The following is a 25557-nucleotide window of genomic DNA, read 5'->3' on the forward strand; positions in this document are numbered from 1 at the left end:
GCCTTCTGGGGGAGTTGGACTGGATGCTTTCCAGAGGTACCTTCCAACCCTGTTGATTCTGTGATTCTATGTAATACCTTGATTTTAGTCCTGTATGTGGAAATGTGAGAAGTAAAATGCAGAGTTCTTGGATGATAAGTGGCCAATCAATAAGGTTTTGTCTTCATCAGTTAATCTGACAGAATTGCTTTCAAGCAGGTGACATGTTTTTAGTTCCTATCTAAAAACAGTATCTTGAGACGTGACTTATGATTTATTTTTAAATCTAAATTTTGAACTTGAAACTCTAAAATAATTAGAAAGAAAATAGGTGTAGGCTATCCTGCCTGCATGGAGGGGGTGTGTTTTGGAATGAGATGATTTTGAAGTAATTTTTGTATCTACAGTGGTGTCAATGTATAGCAAACTAAGCCTCATGAGCAGTGGTGTTGTCTTGTTTTTTCCCTGGTATTCAATGATGGACTGCCCTTCTCTGCCCCGCCCCCATACTCTTTGCTCTCCAGCATTCAACACTTAAGGAAATCTGAAAAAAAATGCAATACTCATTTTTCTATAAAATTTGCCTTACTTGAAAGGGAGTTGGAGTTGATTCTGGATAAATAACTGTTTAAAAATCCAGTGTTTTTCCAAAAAGAGGTAATTGCTGCTGTAGCTTGCATACCACATAAGAAACAAACAGGTCGGAAAAATGGCCTGTTGTTTTGGCCAAAAGGTTTTCAAAAGTACCTTGACAAAAGAGGAAACAAAGCAGAATGCTGGCAAATTAGTACCAAATTTAACTTAAAAACACAAAAAATGCTAGATTTCATTCCTGTGAGAAAATATGAGAGTGTTACAATTGAATGTTAATTGTGCTCTCCCAGCTGTGGCTGAGCAAAGTATTTAAACATTTTCTTTTTTTGCAAAATCAAGTATATTTAAAATTTCATCATTTTCTTATCTGATTTTTATATGGCTTAATTATTGTCATTGCAGAGGTATGAGAAGTTAAGAATCTTGGGATATTAGCATAGCTTTCAGTATATCCCCACTTATTTTCAGCTATACATGATTCCTTACAACTTGTCTTAAACAACAGCTTTTGAGTGTGTACTATTTTTTCTGATGTAGACTTCTGTTTGTAAAATACTCTCTTAAAAACTTGCCACTTGTTTCAGAGCAGATTTTAGCACTTTATCATTAATGGGATTATGCCAAAACCTAATCCTTTCAGCGGTAAGGACATCTGTAGTACAGTCAGATGAACTGCAGTTGAACCAAGTTTGACTTCAGAGTGGATATATAACATTTAGAAAATTTGGTTTAGGGCAATTTTTTTCTTTAGGGTGAAGATTTTCCCAGTTATTTTCGTGTGAAGTGCCTATGTAATTGCACTTTTTTACATAGTATAAATGTGTATGCTCTTGTGTGACCTGAAAGGGGGTTACCTGAAATAGATAACATGGAGAGAGAATAAATGCAAATAGTGCTTTATGTTACAAATTATTCTGAATTGCCCATTGACTTCCATAGGTCGAAAACTGCTCTCTGAAGATGGATATTCATGAACTGCTATTTTAATATGCTTTTTAACTGTTTAAAAAATACATCTAGATTTTTTTTTAGTTCAGTTTGGTGAATAAAAATTTACTGAAATTAAAAGCATGGTGTTTAATTTAGATAAGCATATTTCAGTAGCAAATCCAAAACAAGGACTATCATTAAGTTGTAGAAATAAATAATCTCGTAACAGCAGAAAATGTTATGTGTGGATGTGTGATTCTGTCAAGGTAGAACTGCTTTTCCTGTGCTAGAGGCACCAAATGAAGGAGAACAGTGTTGTAGAAAAATCCCTCTAGATGTCTGGAACATAAGACAGTTGGAATCCCAAGAGAGTCCGGATGCTGCTTCACGAGTACTCAAGCTGCTGGATTTAATGTCAAGGTAAAGAACAGCCTTCCTTGCTTGTGATGGGGAAAACCATTTTGACCAACAAAATAAGGAAGGCAGTCCTCTCTGCTAAGGCTCTTGGCTGCCTGATTTTTCCCATTTCTTCTAGGAATCCTGCTGTGAACCCCTGCAGATATGGCTCCTCATGTGTCCTGTTGTGTCAGCATCTGAGTATTTCACACAGACCTTTCCCCTCAGAGGAACAACTGGCTGACTAACTGGGCTGTCTGGTTCCAACAGGTAGTGTATTCTGGGAAACAAAGTGTTGTGGGAAGTACAGCATTTCCAAAAAAGGATTTATTGCGGAATTCACTTGCTGGGAATACTGCTTGTAGGTTTGTTTTGGCATCGATTGCCTTTTGTTTTCAGAAAATTCAAATTGTTGCAGAATGGAAGCCATTTCCTCCTGAGCTCACCTTGTTCATGGTTTTAATGAAGAAAAGCATTAGTGCTGGGAATAGTACTTCTGACGTCCTAGTTTTTGTGGGCTGAATTTGTCTGTCTGATTTTAATAAGTAGTTTCAGTCTTAAAACATTAAATCAGCATCTAGTGAAATTCCCTGTATGTTTAAAGAGTTGACAAAGGGCTTGATAAGTGTGTTGGTGTTACTGATGTTAAAAGTCGGGTAGCTAAAGGTGAAGTATATTCATATCACAGACTTTTTTGTCTGCATGTATCATTGAAGTTGGTTTTGGGAGGGGGCAAAGAGAAAGTAGAGCAGTTCTTAAATTTACCAGATCAAATTACTGTTAATCTTTGTTCAGAGTATCTTTTAGCTTTCATTTTCTGTCCTAAATTATTTTCATGTCCTTAAACTTTGTTATTTCTCTCAGAGGTTCCTGTCTTGCCAGGTAGCCAAAATCACTTCAGATAGTAGGTGGGAAATATAAAATAATTCTTAAAATAGAGTGTGGTGTTTTGCAATAGCAGAGGAAGGAGATGGAAAGAGAAACTGGAAAGAGGAAACAGTACAGAGGAGAAGATAAGTAATGCAGCCAGCCCTTAAAAAAAGAAAAATCAAGGAGAGATTGCAAGCTTACTTTCATGTTGAAGGAGAAGCATATGTATGAATTGAAAACCCCCCTTTTTTTCCCCTTCTGCACTTCTCATGCTGCTTTTTACTGATCGTTGCAGGATTTAGTTGGAAATCTGTAGTTGGCTAAAAGAGAATTAATTTGTTGTTTCCACAGCTCCCTCTAGGCAGCAGCAGTAATCCACATATAACTTGGGGAATTCTTACTGCAGTCAGACTGCACAAATACAGCTTTAGTGCCGCTTGGTATTTCAGTGCTGTCCTGCATATGTCAGCAGCAGGCCATGGGGAAGACAGACATTCAGGTAACACCTCAGAGCCTGCAGTGAGGTTTTTGTTAAAACTCATATTACTGCTCCGGTTTAATTTGTTGCAACTTTGCCTTCATAAAAGACATCAGTACAGCAGTTTTTCTTCACTTTTCAAAGAAAAGCCACTGTCATTTCAGCTGAAGCTGTAAGGCAACCAGCATGGGCTTGGCAGTCCTGTCAATTACCAGTCTCAGTGCTTGAAACAGAGGCTCTTCCAGACAGCAAAATAGGTCTTATAAAAACTATCACAGTATGTATGTGAGTAACAATCCAATAGTTACAGTCACTTTCTAACTACTGTTTAGTGAGCTTTTAGACACGGGTTGTTAATGAAGTTGATGTTCACAACATACTTCTTTCCTTAAGAGAGAAGAAAAAGAAAGGATACTCCTCATCACAGCTGCATATTGAATAGCTGAGAACCAAAATGAGTGGGTTCCTTCTCCTTGAACTCATTTTCAAAGGTTCATTGAGCTTCAGTGGAACTGCACAGGTGTGCAGCAGTAAGGATATGACTTGAGATGGCCAAAAGTACAAGCCCTGGCATTGCATATAATCGGGATGGCACAGAGAAGTCCTCCCAAAAAGGTGGGGTAAGATCCAGGTAGATTATATTAATCCCACAGAAGTTAAACTCTTGAAAGGAGTAGGTTCAGGATAGCCTCAATGAAGTCCAAGTCCAGTGCTACAGTTCATGAGATTTTCCCACATTTTGGAATAGTTACCCAATTTATTCAGGGTGGAAAGTAAGGCCAGGCAGTTAGAAAACTACACAGGATTAGTATTGTGTATGAGAACCTAGAAATTTGGGATACTGTAGAAATTCATACCATAGTGTGTATATTCTGGCACAGAGGGGACAGATGTGGAGTGGGAATAGGAATTTAGAGGTGATGGGTTCTGATGAAATACTCTGTGCATTGACCTCATAGAGCCTTCATTTGTTTACTTTCACATCATGATTTCCAGCCACACACAAATTAGTCTGGTCAGATGGAAGTGACTGAACAGATGGAAAGTATTCCAGCTTTATGGAGATGTGTTGAATTTTAGGTTGACGATGTTGTCAGAATCTCCTGGTGTGCGTCACTAAGACCTCTTAACCATTTTCTGTTCCAGGGCATGATGAGGGCCCTTCAACATCTCCTGCCTTAGTCCACAAAGCCTACATGTAAGCGCAGTATAATATCCTGTTTTCAGAATCCCTACAGAGGAGGAGAGTGCCTAAGGGAAAGGCATAATATCCAACTAATTTTGTGCCTCACTGTCCAATTTTAACAGCAACCCAGAACCATTTGATACCAAGTGGTTTTAGAGTGCAGATGCCTGGCATCTGTTAGAAAACCAATACAGATTATGCTGTTATTACTCATCAGCCTTCCCAAACAGCCTGGGAGGGAGGGTTTGGTACATATTAACACATAAGCATAGGGCTTCTACTCAAATCAAGCTTCTCTTTCTAATGGGATTTTTTGGTACAGATTTTCCTGTAATGTGAGCATGGATACTTTATTTATCCCACAAGAAAGGAAGCAAGAGGGCATTTATGTTAATAAACCAAAATGCTATGCTAGTGATGTGAAATTTACCTTTGATTGCTTGTGCTGTTTTCAGAATCCAAACACCAGTAGCAGGGCAGAGTGTGCTTTACTTTGACTACAGGTGACCTGTTGCAGATGATGTCATCTAGAACCAATACCTACCCTATAAAAAACTCACATCTCTCTCTGTTGGAGAGAGAAGAGACTACCAAAGGTCCCCTAAAGCCATTAAATTGCTCAGAGAAAGTCCCAAGTGTTCATAACTAAGACCCCATCTCAACCTTACAGCTTTTTTTTCTTGGATGATGGTTGTGGAACCCCTGAGCTCAGCAGTACTACTGCTGTTCCTTTCTATCCCTACTGCACTGTCTGAAATGGCCATTTAGAACATCCCTGTCACAGCTAGTGATGGAGCTAAAAACCCCCAAACCTGCATCAGATAGTGTGTTACGGGATAGGTCAGCCAAGGAGGACAATGAAGTTGAATGCAAAATAAATAGTATTAACTTCCTTTATAGGAAAAATATTTTAAAATTTGCCAAAAAATACTTGTTGACCCTCTTCTAATTTCAAACAAAACATTTTATTCCCATGCTTTGCATAATTTCTAAAATATTCTAGAGAACATACATACTAAATGCCAGAAATAATACAACTTGCTGAGACATTTAAAATAGCAAGTACTACATAAAGGTGTGCACAAACCCAAAAATGGCTCAAGGAATTGATCAGAGCAGGAATGGAAGAGAATACCTATAGGATACAAACATTTACAAGAAAAGGTCTAGCAAATAAATTATTTAAATTGTATTTGCTTGGACCTTTCCAAGAGCTTCTAAAATGTTTTTTACCAAGTTAAACACAAGAAGGGCTGTGCAAGACAAACTGGAAATATCAAACTTCATTAATGTTAGAATTCTTTTAACAGGCATAATGTATATGCAATAATGAGAGACAGAAAAGTTCAATAATGTGTAAATATTTCTGTCATCCATTAGTAATAGCAAACATCTGCATTAGTTTACAAACAACCTATACCACTCCAACATATCACACAGAAATAGAGAATCAAATTGAGTTTTAAATATTTGGAAAATACAGAATCAAATAGAGTATGTACATGGCATTTGCAATCGCTCAGTTTCCAGATGTAGTAGCCAGCAGTTCAAAGGGCTCTACTATTATGGTTGTTTTTGATATCAGTAGCCCACATTATATAAGCCCTGACTATTGGGAGATGAAGTTAATTATAGTTCCACAAAGACTATAATTCCATGAAAACCAGCATAGATATTACAACATTAATTGAAAAATACCTACCTGAAGGCAAATATTCACACAATATTTTCCATTCTTATTCCAAGGCTTTCAAATAGCTGAGTGAAATGATCCATGGTAGCCTTGTAGCAGTTCTGCAGAGCCAGTTTGTGGAGCTGGCTGGGACCAAGTGTGATCCTGCCAGCAAAGCCAGGCACTCAGGCCACTCAAGTGTTAACAATGCAGCTGGTGCAGAGCAGCTCCTACAATGAGTCCTAGTGCCTGCAGGAGCTGGAGAGCCAGGCTTCCTTTCATTTGTTTGTGGTGTAAGAATGAGCTGAGCACAGCCAAGCTTGACCTTGGTCTGGCCCCATCTAGCAGCAGGTAGGGCAGAAGGGTGCGTTAATGCTTTAGACTAGGGGTGGTTCCTTGGGTTTGAGCACGGATTTCCTTAAGCACACTGTGGAGAGCATGTGTCCCAGCTACAGCCAGGCTGTGGTCAGCCAGAGGATAACTATGTGATTCTTGGAGTTGTGCTGCAAACATTACGAAGGTCAGGTAACAGATCTCGCTATGAGACAGCTGTTCTTCAAACATGTTGGAGGAGCTAGAAGTCAGCCTTCAGTGCAGTAAATGGTATGGCATGAAGGAACCTAAAGGTGTGATCCACTCTTTTGGTCTAAGTTGAGGTTTGAGGCAGCTCAACATAGAAAGGGCTAAAAGGGAAGTTCTACCCTGTGAGAGAGAGGTAAGTAGGGACAGCAGAAGTGGTAAAAAGCAGGAATTGCAGGGTGTTCAGAGCAATAAATATGCTCAGATAAAACAGCATTGAAATATGGTAACATCTGGATCAGTCATCCAAAAAAATCCAAACAATCATCGTTAACTTGACTGGGTAGAATCATCTTCAAAACAAATTCAAATAAACCAGCTCCTAAATAGATAGATCAAAAAGTGAGAAAGTGATAGTAATGGACACAAATGCCATAATTTTTCTTATATCATATGAGCAGCTGCAAAATCAGGGATAATTTGCCATTTGCCACTATAAAGGTAGTATGAAGAAGCTTGTTTTGCCACCTCACCAAACTAAACCAAGAACAGTAAACAAAAGACTAGATTTGTTTCAGGTCAGGATGACAGAATGAAAAGAAATCTGTTCCATTTTAGGCCTGGTGGAAGTTTTAAAAAATTTACTGTTAGGAAAAAACCCAACCTTTTGACAAGTAGGTATTTGAGAGCTTCAGCCTTGTTTTGGTTTTTTTTAAATATTATTTTAATTATCCAACTTTGTCCATTTTTTTCAGTCATGTAAGTACTCCTAAGTCTTACTGTTGGGCTTCTTACTTTCTCTTTTTTTAAGATGAGGGTATATTTTATATTTGCTCAGTCTATATATTTATATATATATATAATTTTTCCTATTTAGGCAGAGCAGAGCATTCACATCTACTTCTAGAATTATCATCAGGACTATGTGTTTTGCCCTGCACTGATAAGAGGTTCAAATAAGTGGTTTGTCTGAAAGAAGACCATTCCAGAGGTACTTTTGGCTAGGGGAAAAGCATATGGACAATATTGTCTTCTCACTTGATTCACTGTATGCTCAATCACCTCTTGACCAGGTTTTGGCTGTGATACTTTGAGATGTTAGAGCTCAGTTTGTTTGCATTCTTCCATGAGAATTTGATTCTGCATTGTCACAGCAGGAAGGTAATCGTTGACTGGGTCTTGAATGCTTGTAAGAACCTGACCTATCCCTCGGCTGATTCTCTGCCCGTAAGAGCCACTGCTGTTTTTGGCTGAGACTGTCTGACCTCTGTAGACTTGAGCCTGATGCTCACATATACCAAATTTGCTTAGCAGGATAAACACATCTCTGCGGAAAGCTTTGGTGAAAATAGCGTAAAGAAAGGGATTGGCACAAGAATTGAGTGGGTAGAAAAGTACCAGCAAAATCTTGGAATTGGAGACAGTTATCAGTGGTTTGTTCATAATGGCAGATAAAGCATGGAAAGAGATGGGAGCCATGCACAGAAAATCTGTGAAAATCAACACAGCCATCCTCTTGGCAATTTTGGTGTCTTTGTCCCCTGACTTGTACTGGGGGTTTCGCACAGTTACATAGATTTTTACATAGCAGGCGCAAATGATAACAAACGCAATAATGTTACATATTAAAACGAAGACAATGTAGGCTTCAGCCAGTGGTGTTTCAGTGTCCATAGGCAAGCAGATGCTGACTTTGCCATAGCTGCTGACGCCAACCAGTGGCAAAAGGGCGAGCAGGATGCAGGAGAGCCACCCTCCCAGCATGACGAGCACGGCGTGCCGCAGGCGAATCTTCCGGTCAGGCCGCATGGCGAAGGTGATGGCGTACCAGCGCTCCAGGGTGATCACGGTCAGCGTGTACACAGAGAGCTCGCTGGCAAAGACCGTGAAAAACCCGGCTGTGTTGCAGCCAGGCCCGGTCTGCCACTCTATGGCATGATTATAGTACTCTGACCTGGTGTACAGATCCACTGAAGCGATCAGAAGGAGGTAAAACCCCATGCAAAAGTCAGCAAAGGCCAAGTTACACATCAAAAAGCGAGGTACAGTCAGTTTATAATGACTGGTGAGAAGGATGAAAAGGACAAAAATGTTGCCTAGAATGGCAAGCAGATTCACAAACCACACCACAATCCTCAGAAACTGATAGCCCATTATATCCTCACAGGGATTAAACTCATCAGGCTCTGGTGTGCATATTACATCTTCATTGCCTCCACAGACAGGATAGTCATAATGACTGTCAAAGGTTTGGACATCTTCCATTTGAGGGTTCTTGAGTTCTTTGCCGAAGCCAAGATTTCCTTCTCCACGCTCTTCCAAATAAATGTAATAATGGGGATTTTCATGAAAGCTTGTAAACTTGGTGTTTGTGTCGTACACAGCACTGGTGTGGTCCATGTATTCTTCTGCATAATCTTTGTAAAATGGGTCTCTGAGAGCCTTGACTGATCTCTTATGAAAGCTGTGGCTGCTCTGGTTACACATCAGGTATTCCAGGATCCTGAAGGAGTAGAGGGGGAAATCACTTTTGGCATATACAGTTGGACTGGTGCACAGATTGTGAACAAAGGGAATGCTTCAAAAGCAAATCATCCTGGATGAAAATGTAGCTATAAAAATGTGATTGGATATATTTTTGTTAACAGACCATAAAACATACAATAGCTTTGCTGGGCTATTTTTTTATTTAACTGTATTTTTAATTTTATCTCCAGTATTAATTTTACTTGTTTGACATCCATAATCCATCTTCTTTTCTGAGATCTACATTTTTAATAGGTAAGAAGACATTTATTTACTCTTTATAACTTCTTGTATAATAGATAAAATATTACTTTCTTTTCTAGTGTTGCTCACTATTCAATTTCTCCCAGAACTTCCATCAGTCTAATTTCTGTTCAGTAGCTTCTTTGCAGCTAACTAGCAGTGCAGCAATTTGGAATTCTGTACCTCATGGTGTGATGCAGCAGTATTTGCAGTCAAAAAAATTTCAGTAGTTAACAGCTTTTCAGTTAGAAAAGATGAGACTTGAGGCTATAACCTCTCCACCATTTTTTTTCCAGGCCTTTCTGTAGCACATTACTCTTTTCTTTTTTCTTTCACTTTAATTCTGGGCTCAACAAGAGGAGGAACTGCTGCAAAAGGTCTTACAAAAAAAATTCTTCTGCCACTTTGCAATTGTAACCTATTTCAAAGAAATAGGTTACATCGTCTATACTAGAAAAAAATGTTACAAAAGTGCCAATAGATGTATTTTTATAAATAGTGTCTTTACTGATATATTTAAAAAGATAAATGTGAGTTAGTGAAACTCACCCACTTCTTTTTTTCCAGCTCTTGAAAGCACAGCAGTGACTTGGGTATGATAGGTCAGCTCTCATTAGCTGAAGAAATACCTTTACAGCTGGTAATTTCTTTAAAGTCCATGTATTTTTGGCCATTAGTTCCTTTAGGCTCTCCAGTCCTTTGGCTGGAAGGTTAGCAACAGCTGTTCTGGAGATGTCCCTAAGAAGGAAAAAGATGACTAGATCAGATTTATTTTCAGATTGTTACTGTTCTTCAGGAGTTCCACAGAATTCTGCAATAAAAATAAATCCTAAAGAGATGGGGATTTCATATTGCCTTATTAAGTTCTGATACTGTTCAAATTCAGGTAAGGCTGTTCATTGCTCTATGATTTTCACTGTTTTTTAAAGCTCTTGTCTTTAATGACTTTTAGCACAGAATAAGTATTATAAAGAAATATCACAACTCGTAAAATTACACCTTTAAAGCCAACCAGATACAAATACATGTGCGACCACAGAGTTTTAAAAATCCTTTAAAGAAATCACATCTTCCATTGGAAGAGTTATATTCCCTTAGACTTCCTTGGATTAAGTTTAACCTATTGGCACACTTTAATAGAAAGCATTGCAATTCCTAAAAGAATATTCTCTATATACTGAAATTCAAATCTTCTGTCATAGTCCATCCTGAATCTCTCAGAAAACTGAGTATTATGTTTGTTGCTTTCTACTTGTCTGCTGAGGTGGACTCATGAGAAAGATGATTCCCAGTTGATGGGGAGGTGGCTTTACTTTTAGACTGCCAGGAGTGTCACCTGGTCGTGCTAGTGTTTTCTACTCAGTTTTCCTTTGTCCCAAAACCTCTTCTAGTGACACTTAAAGTTGTTTTTAGAATTACAGTCTGTGAAGTAAACCTGTAAAAAGAGTTCTAGGGTAGGAACATTGTTTGAGCATTGTTTTATCATGAACACTCTCAAATAAATGTTTTATCTACATTTTCTTATCCTTCTAGAAGTCTTGCTCACTGTCTGGTTTCTTGCACCCAGAAGGAAATTAGAACTAATTTTATGCTTTAAACAATTTTTAAATGTCTACAGCATTTGGGTTTGCTCTGGGTTTTTTTTTTTCCTTTTGGTTTGTTTGTATTTGTTTTTAAATTGAGTTAGAAAATGCTGCTCCTTTTTGTAGGAGGACTTTTTCACTTCTGAAAGTTCCCTTGCTATCATATGTTCTTTAATATGTCACAACTAATTAATTTCAACTACATGAAATTCTTTTTTGTTCTTCTGGAGTCCTTTTTGATAGATATTTTTACCAAGAGCCTGAACTGGCTCTTAGAAGAGTCTGAATATTGTCTGCTATCATTTTATCTTCTAAAGAATCACAGAGTAGTTGAGTTTCCAAATTATCTAGTTTGACCTCCTTGATCAAAACAGGTTCACCTGGAGCAGGTTGCTCTGAGCTGTCCCCCATTGACTTCTCAGCATCTCTAGGTCAGGAGACTCCACAGCCTCTTTAGCAATGTGTTGTGGCATTTGAGTACTCTCGCAACAAAGAAATTTTTTCAGATGTATGATGAGGTCACCTCTCAGTCATTTCTTCTCTCAGTCATTTCAGAGAACAGGCCCAGCTCCCTGAGCTTTTCGTCATGAGGGAGATGCTCCAGACCCTTAACCATCTTTGTTGCTCTGCACTGGACCTGTGTCAGGAGCTCCAAATCTCTCTGGTACTGAGGAGCCCAGAGCTGGACACAGCACTGCAGCTGTGGCCTCACCAGGGCTGAGGAGAGGGGCAGGATCACCTCCCTTGACCTGCTGGCAATGCTCTTCCTTCTTCTGCAGCAAAACATCTTGGTAAGTTAGATCTTGGGATAGGTCTTACTGAGACAAGGCTGGTCTTTCAGAACCATCATGGGTCTCCATCAAGTCCTCAGGGTGGTGGCAGCTCTCTGCAGGTTGGTTAAACACTCTTTGATGGGAGAGGCTAAGACTTTGAAAGGGAAATTACAACTCGCACATTTTTGAGAGTTCTTTGAATATGTGCTGGCCCAAGTTTATGGAGAAAGATGATGCTGTTTGTGTGACAAGTTTGGAATTCTGACAAGCCTCGAAAAAATCAGATATCAAGGGCTGTTGTGCTTACTGCTCTGTTATGTGACAAGGGGAATATCTCTCTTGGATTAATTGAAAAATAAAAGAGCGGAGTAAAAGCCTGAGAATAGATGACAAGATTTCATGTGAGAGGAAAAATGGAAAGTTAATTGGTATCTGAATATACAGGTCATGGCAGCAGGGCCCACAGAGGCGAGGCTGGCTCTGGTACTGCTGAAATACTCATAAACAGTCTGGGAAGGAAGTGAGAGTAGCTGCAACAAAGCTTGTTTCTGGTACAAAGTAATACAAGGTAGTGAAAGCTAAACTGATTGTCTAAAGAAGCAGAAGGCTTCTGCAATGGTATGTGACTGAGCAGAAAAATAATATGCTTTGAAATTAATGAATGTAAAATACGTTTAGGAAAAAAAGCAAGTTTAACTTTACATGGATAACAGTGGGGTTTAATTTAGTTAGCACTCTGGGAAGTTCTTGGAGTCTTCCGCAAATGTCAGGTCAGTGCTTTTTGTAATGTTGAAGGAAAATGGAATGCTAAGAATTCTTGGGAAAGAAACAGAAGATTGAGCAAAACCACTTCATAAATCTAGTATAATAGTATATACAGTTATATAATAAGAGCATGGAAAGCTGCAACTAGGATGAAGTTTCTATATTAAGCAATAAGGTACAGATAAGGACTTTTCTCTTGAGAAAAGCTACGTCTGGAAGCAGCAGTAGTAGGCAATAGTGCCGTGCAGATTGTGAAGAAGGTGATTGGCAATGATTATTCACTCTTGTGAGATGAGTTTTGGAACACTTAAGAATGTGAGGCAAGAGACTTAAAAATAAGAAAAAGCATATTTTTTTACACAACTGCATAATTGTAAAAATTAGTGCTGTGGTTCATCATGTAGGCCAAAAAGCTAAGTAACAAGAACAATACGTGGTTTTGCTTTGGTTTTATTCACAGTTGTGTAACATTCCCATCAGAAATGTCTTGGTCAGCAAGAGCACCCTGGAGGACAAGGGCTCATGCTTTGGAAACAGCTGCTGAGAGGAGCCTCTCTGGCTGTACAGGGAATGGAGCTGCAGCTCCTGGAGAGCTGCAAACAGAAGGGAGTAGCAGGGCTCCAGTTGTGGAAACAATTTCCCAGGGAACAGAGGTGAAAATGCAAAGTCTGTGGCAACTCAGAGTGTTACCAAGTGATGTTAAAAAGTGTGAAAGAAACGTCTGTTCAGTGAAAAGAAAGGGCTTGGAGGAATTAGTTGTAAGACTGTAATTTCTGTTCTATCTTACCAAATCCTGTGAATTTTGTGTATGTGCTTATGGGTGTATATTTAAGCAGACAGGTTATTGTAGGTTTTGTTTAAGCATTCTGTTTTATACTGGGGAGCTTGGGGAAAAGTTACAGGAAGAGATGCCTTGAAGTTCTTGATTTAGGATTAATTCTGGTACAGGGCTAGCAATAGATACTTTGTCCCATCCATGGGCCATATTAAACACAATGGCTCAGAAGTTTAGAAGTTTCTAAAATCCTAGTTTGGGAAGTCCTTAAACTACTGGTATGTGTTTTCTGCCAGCAAGAGGTCTTGTGACCCTCTCTGTATCACTGCTATTGCAAATCAAAGAGCTTCCTGGGAGTCTGGTATAATTTGTCTCCCAATGGAAGATAATTTTTTAGTTATTCTACCTAGGCCCACACTTTGTTGTGTGTGTCAGCTGGCCAAGAGGAAAGTGTGGGATTCTCAGGGATTTTTTTTTTTTTTTACCTTACAAATCTAGTCTTGATGATTATCTAATCAGATTCACAATCTACTTCAAGCAGCATAGCAGCTGTCTTCAAACTAGATTGAAAAGATTTATAAATAATTACTAATCCTCAAAGTTACGTGAATCCAAGTAGTTGGAGTTGTCCAGACTATAGTATCTGTGCCTGCATTCAGAGAGAAGACACATTTTCCTGAATGGTCTTTGTGTGCCAGTGTGTAGAACAATTAAGGCTGGAAAAGATCTTTAAGACCATCAATCCAACCATCAATCTAGCACCCACCATGTTCACTGTGTCCTCAAGTGCCATATCCACACGTTTTTTGAACACTTTCAGGGACCCTGACTCCACCACTTCCCTGGGCAGCCTGTTCCAATGCTTTACAAGCCCTTCTGTGAAAAATCTTTCCTAATACCCAATCTAAACCTCCCCTGGCACAACTTGAGGTGATTTCCTCTTGTCCTGTTGCTTTCTACCAAGCCCGGATCAGCCAAGTATGGTCAGTCCCAATCAGTCACAGATGATCAGTCCTGATTTTGGTCTACTGAGAACAAATGGGAACTGACTGTAGTTATGTCTGTCTCAATAACATCCAGTCATATTGATTAATAAGATGTTGTTTAAACACAGCAGTGCTTACGTTGCACATAAGTGTGTCTTGGTGGCACTGCTAAGCTATGGCTTGCACCCTTAAAGAAACACAAGAGAATGGGCAAGAGGTCTGATGGACTTGTCAAGAGGATCTGTCTCAAACTGAAGTGACCATAAAAGAAGCTAGGCAGGAAACTGATAAAATGAATGACAGCAAGTCACAAGGACTGGATGGTTTTCACCAGAACAGTGAAGCAGCTGAAGGAGGAAGTAGTTGAATTGGTAAAAGAGTCGTGGAACCTTCAGCTTTGCTCTCCTGCAGAAAGGCAGCAAACAAGCTGCCACAACATATGATGTACCTGGGGAAAGTCAGCAGTAAGGGGCTTTTGTAAAAATAAGTCCTGCCTTGCAAACTTCTCTGAGTGCTGTACTTATAATCTGCTCAAAGTCTCCTGGGACTTCTGCAAAGCCTTTGAGAAATGCCCACAAGGCTGAGACAGAAACCAGGCAGACATACTCTTGTGGAAAGTGTCAAGTGCTCAGAATTGTGGAAAAGGCTAGCAACATTCTCAGCTAGCCTAGAGCCAGAGCAGACTTCAGCTTTTAAGTAGCCATGGTCTGCAGCCCACTCAGGTACTGGAAGTGCTTGTGTAGAGCTCTACACTGTGAGGCAGAACAGCAACCAAAGTGCTCTCAACCAGTCTCAACATTTTGGCTTGGTAGCAGTTTTGTTTCGTCCTCATGTATTTTCTTGTATTTCTATCCAGTAATAGCAATAATTTAAAAGACAGGTAGTTAAGAAAATTAGATTGAATGTATCATAGTACAATTGAGAATTTTTATCTAATCATACACAAATTTCTGACAACTGCAATAGATAAAGCATAAAATATATAATAGATGGGCTTAAACCACAGATACTGTTTTAACTCTACTGAAATTTTTTAAATCTAAAAATAAGCATTGTTTGATTAGCAAAATACAGAGTGCTCCTCTTGCTCAAAGACTTGCTTATGTCCCATGGGAAGAACCATTCCTAGATTGGGAAATGACACTTTAAAGAGAAATTCTGCATTCTACAGATAATTAACTACTCACATGTATCTTCTGTGACTGTAACATTTTGAGTTTGAACTCTGTTCAAAAGCTAATTGAATAATGACCCTAATTGTATTTTTGTTGTACTCACTTGAACTTTTGCTCTAGGCAGTAGCTCTTGTTGCATTTAGTAAATCAGGTTCACCAAGTTGCTGAATCCTTGCCAAGGTTTCATTTTGAGGTGAAGAGCAATGTACTGTCATCATACTCTTAAAATAGTTTTCTAAAGGGAGCAATCAGTGTATACATCCACATACATCTGAGTATACAACAGTGACAAAGGAACCAGAATTGCTGACATCTGTTTTCCTCTATTCAGTGAGCACAATCCCTGCCTCCTCTGCTGTCGTAAACAGCAAATTAAAAAAAAAAAATCCTAGCTTTTCAGTACTTGAGTATGTTTAATTAGGTGATCTGAGAGCATGGCCAAAGTCACACAATATACATACAGTCAGGCAGAGTTCTTTGTAGTTAAATCTTTCTCATTAGGTTTCTTTAAAGACAAAATGGAACATTACCCCATTAGGGTGGATCCATGGTCTGTATTTCAGCCTTTAAGTTGCTGTTGCCACTGAAATCCTGATCAGAAAAAAAGCACGATCTCTGGGGCACACTTTCCAACCACTATAAATTCCTACCTCACCTGAAGAGTGCATATAGGGAACTCCAGACAATAAGTTCTGCCAGCTTGGTAGGGAGGGAAGACAGAATATTCTCACAGAATATTCTCACAAAAATTTTCCATAAAGTTAATCTTCAAGATGAAACAGTTTGGGAGTAAAACATTATTTTGAGGAAGACCAAATGGTTAGCTAACAACACCAAGATGCCTGAATCAAAAATGTCTTAACAAACTATTCCTCATAACAAGCTGAGTTGTTTACACTGCCCAAAGGGCTGTATTGGTCAGACTTTTCAGACTGTTACACTAGTTAACAAATCTGTGGTCTCTGTAAATAACGCATTGGTCATGATGGTATAGTGGGGGTGTATACTAATTTTAAGGACATTTTTGTCACCTGTGGGAGTTGTTAATGGCCACTGACATGACACAACCACAAATAGTAGGTTTTCACTGAGTTTGCATTTTTTTACTTCAGCCTTCTTCATATAATTCATATCTGGGGGTTTCAGAAACTCTTTTGTTCCTGTTAAAATAATTCTATTTCCTGAAGGTCAGCTGAGAGATCTGTCCAGGTGGAAGGATTCTGCTTTAAATTGTTGCTCATTTTATGGCAAACCTTTTCTACATCACACATGCATAATAATTCCTGGTTATCTCTGGGTAACACAAGCCCCTAGGCTGCTATTAAAATTACATTAAAATAAAATTAAAAGCTAATAACTTGAATTATTATTTCTGTACTGGTTTTGGTTGGCATAGAGTTAAATTTCTTCACAGTAGCTGGTCTGGGGCTATGTTTTTTGATTTGGGAGTGAAAATAGTGTTGATAATACAGGGATGTTTTAGCTCTTCCTGGGCAGTGCTTATAACACAGCCAAGGCATTTTTTGTTTTTCACACCATCTGACCAGTGAGGAGGTTAAAGGTGCACAAGAATTTGGGAAAGGATAGCCAGGAGAGCTGACCCCAGCTGACCAAGAGATATTCTAGACCTCACCAAATCATGCTCAGCAGTAAAGACTGGGTGGACATGTGCCATAACTGCCATTGCCAGGGGACTGGCTGGGGATCAATGGGCTGGTGGTGAGCAATTGTTTTTCTTACATCGCTTGTTGTTCTTGGGTTTAGTTTGTTTTCTTGCCCCTCTGATTTTTGTTCAACATCCCTTCTTTAATTATTAAGCTGACATTATCTCAACCCATGATTTTTCTCATTTTTATCCTTCCAATTCTTTCCCTCATCCCATTGGGTGCAGGAGCAAATATGCAGCTGTGTCGAGCTGAAGTGAAGGCCAGTGTTAAACTGTGACACCATCCTAGGAGCTTTATCTTAGGACTTGCCTATCAAAGTATCATGATGTGAAATACTCCGGCTTTTTAAATCAATCCACTGTTGATTTACTGTGCTTACATGCCATTTCTGGCCTTCTGCCTTTGAGAAGCAAGACCTCTCTCTGTAATGACACTATAGTAAGTACCACATCTCTCTTCAGTTATAAGTACTGCTAGGACTCTTATTAGCCATGAAAGTGTATCATTCTAAGAGGAGATGGATAGCTGGCTGTTTAGACTGCAAGTATAAAACATGTCCTGAGATCAAGGATCAGTGGTAGCTGGGATAGCACAATGGTTATGGAGGACTAGAAATAAATTCAAGTCATGTGAGATATCTAACGAAAACAGGGTAAAAAGGAGGTTCTTTATTTTTTAGAAGTTCTTTTATTTTTTTAGATATGCACATCCTCGGAAATCATCTTTAGCCCTTAAACCAAGAGGTATTGTGTAACTGATACATCTCCAAGCTAGCCTTTGCTCTGGAAGCTTAACTGGCTCTTAGAGCATACATTTAACCACCCACAACCTTTTGCAGCATATCATTACTTGCTGACCTGTCCAGCATAACAACAACACTGATGCTTTAAATACCCACAATAATCAAGAGTCAAAAATCTGTGCTTCTGCAGGCTCTCACCTGCTGGAGCCAGACAGATTTTCTGGAGTTGAAAAGATTCTGAAAGAAAAATAATGACTTCTGCACCTTTTGTATTGCAGGTAGCTGCTAGCATTCCTTCCAAGAAAAATACATTTATTCTGCTATGAATTAGCTGATTTCCTGAAGAGTAGAACGTAAAGCTTGTTCTTACATGGATTGAGCACTGCCAGCATCATCTAGTTTTGCAGTGGAGGAAGGAATTCCTTCTTCAGTATTTCAGTTCTCCTTGTGATCAGCCGTAGGCACTACATTATGTACTATACAATCTGAGTCAGGGAATGTGATTCTTCTGGAAGTTCTTCTTTAAAGTTTTATTTTCATTTTCTGCATTATGATTCCTAATTTTAGTGAAAAGCTCTTTGGAGGATTATAAAATCAGACTGGAAGCCAAATAACATGAGAAAAAAGAAGAGCATCAGAAGTAACTTTTTTTCTGTCTAAAATTATTTTTCCTCTCTTTCTTCTCATTTTCTTTCATTGCCTTTACATGTGTGGTACATGAGTCCTTCTTTTGTATTACAATTGTATAGCCATAAGACAGGTTGTAGTATAGAATCTTCTATAAGAATAATTGGTGGCTACAGTATATGTAATGTAGGATGCAAGTATTTAATAAATCAGTTCCCAAAAGCACAGGCTTTGTTGCTGGTGTTGTTTTTGTAAACATGCCTGCCTGTCCCTGCTGCTCTGATGCTACTTGTTGTAAAGAAATTGTAAGCGAAAACAGTATTATTTTTAAAGCTTTTTTAAAATTCATTTTCACCTACTTACAGTAGAGTTGGTCCAATGTGCACTCCCAGAAATGCATCATCATTGATAACTTTGAGGTATCTGTTCTTGTGCAGATAGCTGCAGAAACAAACAAAATATGGTGACTTGGAAGTAGTTATTCTTAGGTTACAGATCTCAAGTTTACTTGCCTGCACAGATGTACAAAAGCAATATGTATAAAGGCCATCCATTCCCAACCACATATTGAAACATAATCAGTTACTTTGTGTTCTGTGTACCCAAGAAACAAAATAACAGGTTCTCCATTTTGAAAAGCAATTAAATTCCTCAACAAATACTTTATTTTGCTAATTTATTTATTATCTTTGTTCCAAATTTTTTCTTTCACTGTCATACACACTATCTTCAAGTACATATGTGTGAGGATGGGGTCAAATAGTTTTGTTTTCTTTCATCAGAATGGGGTATGGAGAATTACATGATGGAACACATCATGAACAAACAGAAAAACAATTTCCTCCATGTTCTGAGTTCAATAAAATTTTTAAATGCTTTAAAATCTCCATAGTCAAGTGGAAGTTTCTATATACAGGCCAAAAGTTAAGACTGAACTTTTGTTATAAGAACAGCAAGGAAAGAGTGGGATGCTTGGTGCCCTTTTATAAACATGCACAAGTTAGCTTGTGATGTAGCTAGGAAGACAAAAAGTGCAATAGGAAGGTGGTCACAACAGATGTCAGAGGGTGTGTGTGAAGTTCAGAGAGTCACAGAACATTCTGAGTTGGAAGGGACCCACAAAGATCATCAAAATCCAACATCTGGCCCTGCAAAGAACAGCCCCAAGAGTCACACCATGTGCCTGTTGTCTAAACGCTTCTGGAACTCTGTCAGGCTTGGTGCTGTGACCACTTCCCTGAGGAGCCTGTTCCAGTGCCCAGCCACCCTCTGGGTGAAAAACCTTTTTCTAATATTCAACCTAAACCTGTATGACACAGCCTCAGGCCATTCCCTCCTGTCCTGTCACTGGGTAGCACAGAAAAGAAATCGGTGTCTTTCTCTTCTCTTTCCCTCACAAGGAAATTGTAACTGCAATGAGGTCTCCCCTCCGTCTCTTCCAGGCTGAACAGACCAAGTGACCTCAGCTGCTCCTCATACATCCTCTCAAGGTCCTTCACCATCCAGCCCTCCTTTGGACACTCTCTAATAGTTTAATATCTTTCTTATCTTGTGACCAAAACTGCTCACAGTGAGGCTGCACCAGAGCAGAGCAGGACAATCCCTTCCCTTGCCCAGCTGGCAAGCTATGGTGTGGAAAAAATGAAGTAAATATTCTAATCCTGTCCTGGTTGAAGTCATTGGCAAATTTTTCATAACTTTCACTGCATATAAGTTTATATTGATCACCATAGTAAGAAATGAGAAGTAAATGCACTTCATCTGGGTTACACAGCAGAAAGTCTCTGTAAGCCAAATAATGTTTCTGGCATGCTATTCATTGGACATTACTCATGCCTTAAGACTTGTTTCTTACAGAAGAAAATAGTTTACATCACCTTCTCAGCTGTTGTTGTTTGAAATAAGCTTTCATTCTTTATTAATATATGGCATTCTACCATCACCTGGTTTTTGTGTTTTCTGAGAACTGATTTTCATATTCTGTAAACGGCACACTATTGTTCTGATCATTTCTTTTAGTGTGCAAATTTCCTTATGCTTTTCTGCAAAACGAATACAAAAATTAAAGGAACAGTTAAAAATTAATCCAAGATTTCAACATCTAGGTTATAGTGTTGAAGGACACAAAACCCTGCTTAACCTAATAAAACCTGTCTGCTTTAGTAACTAGAGACTATTATACAACCGCTTAATTGCTTGTCCAATTTTGAAATATGTTCCCCTGATGTTTGAGTACCATAGTGACTAATAAACCTGAAATATAATAGCTGATATGTCTGATAAAAATCTTCAAAGTTACAAATAGAAACAGCTAGAGACTTTGGGAAGTACAGAACCATGTGTTACTAAGGAGGGGCTGCAGTGTTAGCTGCCAGTTTTCACATCAATGAGTCAAGCCCATCAGAATGTACAATTTCCTGATGCTAATTGGTTTCAGTTGCTTAGGCCCTTTTATTTTGATAGGTAGTGCTTTTAGATGGAAAGAATAAGGCTTTGGTAAATACTAGTTTGACAAAAAAGCGTATGTAGAGTCAGTTCCTTCTGGAAGTGCCATTAATCCTGCTGTTACTGATAGTTAAATGATACAGAATGTCATTTAAATTCTCTGCAGAAGAGAAAACCACAACAGTGGTAACAACATGTCTAAATAAATCTTAGAAGTTTTAGAAATCACATAGGTGATGTGTAATATCTAGCCTCAGTGGGGACACCAGAATAATTGTAATTTTGGAGAGTTGGTGGATGGCAGTCAGATATACATTAATACCCCAGTGCAAACTGCAGGAAATCTGTAGCAGTAAGTGCAGAATCTGGAGTAGGAGATGCTGATGTTTTTGTAATGTTGTAAGTAAATGAAGGCCCTTTTTCATGTTTTCAAATCCAGTCAGAGCAGTAAACGACCTATAATTGTGTCTAACAGCCTCTATGGACTCAGGGTCAGGGGTAAGTGGGAGGAATATTGCGTTAAACCTCAACCACACCCAAAACCACCCTGACTGCAGGATGCTGAGCAGGACCTTCTGAGGGCACAAAACGCTAACAGGACATTTCAAGTGCTATGTAATATGTATCCAGCTGGGTTATGAAATTAAGCTTAAAGAAAAGGAGGACAGGCAAAACAGATGCAAGTGAGCAGTACTAAGGATTCATCATATGATTTTTCCACACAATTGTTTATCTTAACTCTGAGCTGTGCCAAGCGTTATAAGTGAACTCTGAAAGTGTATACTAAAGTAAATATATTCTTTTGGAGTTTATTTTTGTGATTAGATTTTGAGATCACACATTTTCCACTTCAGTAATTTAGATCTGTAAAAGCTCATCACAAATGTATTTTGCCATTCACTGAAAATATCTTTTAAAAACTCTTCTTTCCTCACCAATTACCTTACAGAAATAAACATTGGTGCAGCAGCACTGCTTTGCAGGAGTGATGCAGTTTGGGACTTTAATGATGGGTTAAGATGAGGGATTCAAGTGTCAGATGAATGCTTTTCAGTAAAAGTGTCACTGAGCCCTTCATTCCTGGTTTCTGACTTCCCTGCCCTTATAAAACTTACACAGCAGTACTGTGGATCCTTGTTGGATGACAAGGTCAACTAGGTAGTGCTATTATTCAATATGATAATGGAAATCCTTTGTCCATGGTTTTTCACCTATACCTGCATTAATTTTTTTGGCCCCCTTTGATTACATAGGCATTTTAATACTGCAAGAGTGGTAGAAAGGCATAATGCATAGTAGAAGATAGCCTCCAATAGTCCAAAAAATTCTGATTTATGGATAGAACATAAGTCTTTGAATAATTTGCCAAAAATGTGTTACTGTTTTTGATTGTTTTGTTTTGTTACTTATTTTTGTCCTTAAGATACTAATTCAAAACACATTCAAATTTCCCTCACTGTTTTTCTCTTAGTTTATTTTTGCTCCTATTTTTGTTAAATTTAAATGTTCTTGGATCAGACCCAGAGAAAAACAGGTACTTCCTTCACTATGCAGTGGTAGATAAACAGGAGTTCAAATTAGAAATGTCAGAATAGAGAAAATTAAGTATTTGCCTCTTATATTAACTTAATGCTACTGCTAAAAACAACAAATCTCCAAGCTTGCACTTAGCAAAATTATACTTCATCCTGTCATATGGTAACCAAACTACTTCAGAAAATTAGTTTAGAAATTTCAGTGTAGGTTATCAAACAGATAAAGTCTTTACCACTCATGTTAAGCTCCCTCCTTTGCTTTGTACATCTAGAGTACAAGCTCTGCTCCAATGTCATATGATTTAATTAGGAGAAAAGTGTTTGTTGTAATAAACCATTTTTACTGCTGGTAGATAAACTCATGAACATAAGTCTAGTTTTGGTTATTCTTTTGGTTGTTTGTTGGGTTTTTTTTCTTTTTAAATTTGATTGACTGGTGCATCATAATTAGTCTCTGGTAGGGTTCACTTAGGATCATAAATCATAGAAGTTATCAGGTTGGAAGGGACCCGTAATTATCACGTGGTCCAACTCCCTAGCCCTTGCAGCACAACAAAAAACAAAATTGTGACCATGACCATCATCCATACGCAATCTGAACTCTGTCTTGGTGCTTTGACTGCTCCCCTGGGGAGCCTGTTCCAGTGACTGACCACCCTCTTGGTGAAGAACCTTTACCTCACGTCCAATTGAACTTGCCCTGATGCAGGTTCATTCTGTTCTCTTGCCTTCTTTCTGTGGTCACCAGAGAGAGATCAGCCCCTGCCCCTCCACTGCCCCCTGAGGAAGCTGGGGGCTGCCACGAGATCTCCCCCTCATGCTCCCCTTCTCCAGGCTGAACAAGCCATATTACCACAGCCACTCCTCAAGGATTGCCCTTGCCCTCAAGGCCTTTCACCATCTTGGCTGCTCTCCTTTGGACACACTTAAGGGTTTGATATCCTGCTCCTATTGTGGCACCCAAAACTGCCCCCAGCACTGGAGGTGAGGCTGCCCCAGTGCAGAGCAGAGCAGGACAATCCCCTCCCTTGCCTGGCTGGCCATGCTGTGCCTGATGCACCCCAGGACAGGGCTGGCCCTCCTAGCTGCCAGGGCACTGCTGGCTTGTACTTAACTTGCCATCAACCAGAACTCCAGATCTACTTCTGTGAGGTGGCTCTCCAGCCTCCCACTTTGTATGTGTAACCAGGATTACACTGCCAGATGGAGAATACAGTAATTGTTCTTGTTAAATTCAATATAGATGGTGATTGCCTGGCTTTCAAGTCTGTCCAGATCTCTCTGTAAAGCCCTCTACTCTTAGCCTTAAAAGGTACTTATATATCTTTAAAGAATACTAATTACAATTTTTTTTTCTAAAAATAAGCAAACAGTATCTACAGAGTATGTGCTGTCTGCTTCTGTCCTTCCCAGTTCAATAAAGCAGATGTTTAGGACTCCAGATCTTCTAAAACTACATTTTCCTTTGATTCTTTAATAATAAGGAGAATTCCAGAGAGGACAGAAGCAATAGCACCTGCATACTATGAGAGAAGCATAAAGAAAAATTGCTACAAAATAGTGTCCAACCTGTGTTTTATCAAAATGTAAGAAATGGAAGAGCCAGCACAGTTCATATAATGGCTAAGGCTTGGAAAGTTTCTGAGTATTGCTTCATGCAGCTTAGAGGGATTCAGTCAAGACATAGGCTTTATTTTTGCCATATTTTACATCTTGTAATTTCTGTGGGCACTAGTACAAGCACTGTGTCATCATGGAAAACTTCCTTTTTCATATGAAAGTTCAAAGTAACTGAACTAGTGTGAATAAAATCAGATCTATTCCAGATCTTTGGTTTAACTCAAACCTTTCAGACTTTAAGAAGTCTAGCTAGCTGCTAAGCTAAAATAGGCACTTTGAAAAGATTAGGACCATGTGAAGGATGGTCTTATGGAATTCTTATAGAATTTAAGCCTAATTTAAAATAAAGTATTAAAAATAATCATATCTATCCTCATGTATCTCTGGTTAATTTAAGAGCTCAAGAAGAAATTAAGAATCTCTTTACTCATGAGAGTGATAGAGCTTTTGGTCAAGCTTCTGTAGGAAAAGAGTAAGCTCTGCCAAAGTGAATGGAGTCTCTAGAATTAAGATTTATTCTCTCTTACTGATGGAGGCACATGACTTTGGGTATGGTGTAAAAAGGATGTTCACTCACTAAATATTATTTTTTCATAAAATACAATAAGAAATTGCAGGGCAATATGAAATGGTTGATTTATGCTTTTGAGATGTGCATCTCTTTTCCAGTGTAAATGGCTGGTTCCTCTGAGTTGCTCCCAGCCCCTTACACCTCTCTCTTTTTTGCAGCTGACACCTGTGAAAGAACTGCTACCATTATCAGTAGCTACACTTACTAACATACAGTCTTGTAAAAAAAAAACAAAACATAATTATCTTCCAAATTGTCTTAGAAAAGGTACTGATCAAACAAAGTTTTACTGTAGCTTCAAACCAGAGCAAAACTCACAATGGAATTACTTGCCATGCTTTTATTTCTGAGCTATAAATATACATACTAAATGAAAGAACACTGCCAAAGACATTAAGCAATGATAGTCTTATTGCTGGCTGAAATTAACATCCTCTCTTTACTCCTTTCAAGTAATTAAAATTAGATAAGCATTTCAGAGCCCCAGATAAGCAGAGAAGTTTGGGTTTTTTTCTTGTGAAAGAAGGGAATTACCTGCTACTTACATAGCATCCAGATTTGTCCCATTGAAAGCATGGCCTTGAATACTGGTAAAACCATTATTGTAGAGTTTACTGCAAGCAAAGAAGAAATTACGTCAGTGTATTCTGGGCTGCTTCAATACATGAATACCTAACATCTTCTGCATCATTTTTCTTTGCAACAGCACATTTATGGGTGAGTTAAGTTCAATCTCTTGAAGAAGCAGTAGTTACTGTGCAAGGTCAAACAAGTGCCCAGAAGTGTTCTTGAGTGCACCTGAATCAATGATGTCATGTGGCAGGTGTGCCATCTACCTCTTTTTACAGCAATGATAGACTAAACCACTTTGCTATAATTTTCCCACTCTTAAACTAAAAG

General features: G+C 38.8%; 1 protein-coding gene and 1 long non-coding RNA gene across 3 annotated transcripts in view; one reads left to right on the top strand and one right to left on the bottom strand.

Moving 5' to 3' along the window:
• Window positions 1–5435: 5435 nt before the first annotated feature.
• Window positions 5436–25557, bottom strand: part of TSHR (thyroid stimulating hormone receptor) — a 46160-nt gene continuing 26038 nt past the window's right edge. For both annotated transcript variants that reach the window (XM_064423692.1, XM_064423693.1), the window contains exons 7-10: window positions 25203–25271; window positions 18850–18927; window positions 9943–10131; window positions 5436–9127 (exon numbers count right to left, since the gene is read on the bottom strand). In XM_064423692.1, coding sequence (XP_064279762.1) covers window positions 7723–9127; window positions 9943–10131; window positions 18850–18927; window positions 25203–25271 — 1741 coding nt within the window. In that variant the 3' untranslated portion in view covers window positions 5436–7722. The remainder of the gene's footprint in view (window positions 9128–9942; window positions 10132–18849; window positions 18928–25202; window positions 25272–25557) is intronic.
• Window positions 9122–25557, top strand: part of LOC135302787 (uncharacterized) — a 34581-nt gene continuing 18145 nt past the window's right edge. Inside the window, exon 1 of the long non-coding RNA XR_010364349.1 lies at window positions 9122–11767. This is a non-coding gene — a long non-coding RNA (uncharacterized LOC135302787). The remainder of the gene's footprint in view (window positions 11768–25557) is intronic.

This window comes from Passer domesticus, chromosome 6 (assembly GCF_036417665.1).
Source record: "Passer domesticus isolate bPasDom1 chromosome 6, bPasDom1.hap1, whole genome shotgun sequence".
NCBI lineage: Eukaryota > Metazoa > Chordata > Aves > Passeriformes > Passeridae > Passer > Passer domesticus.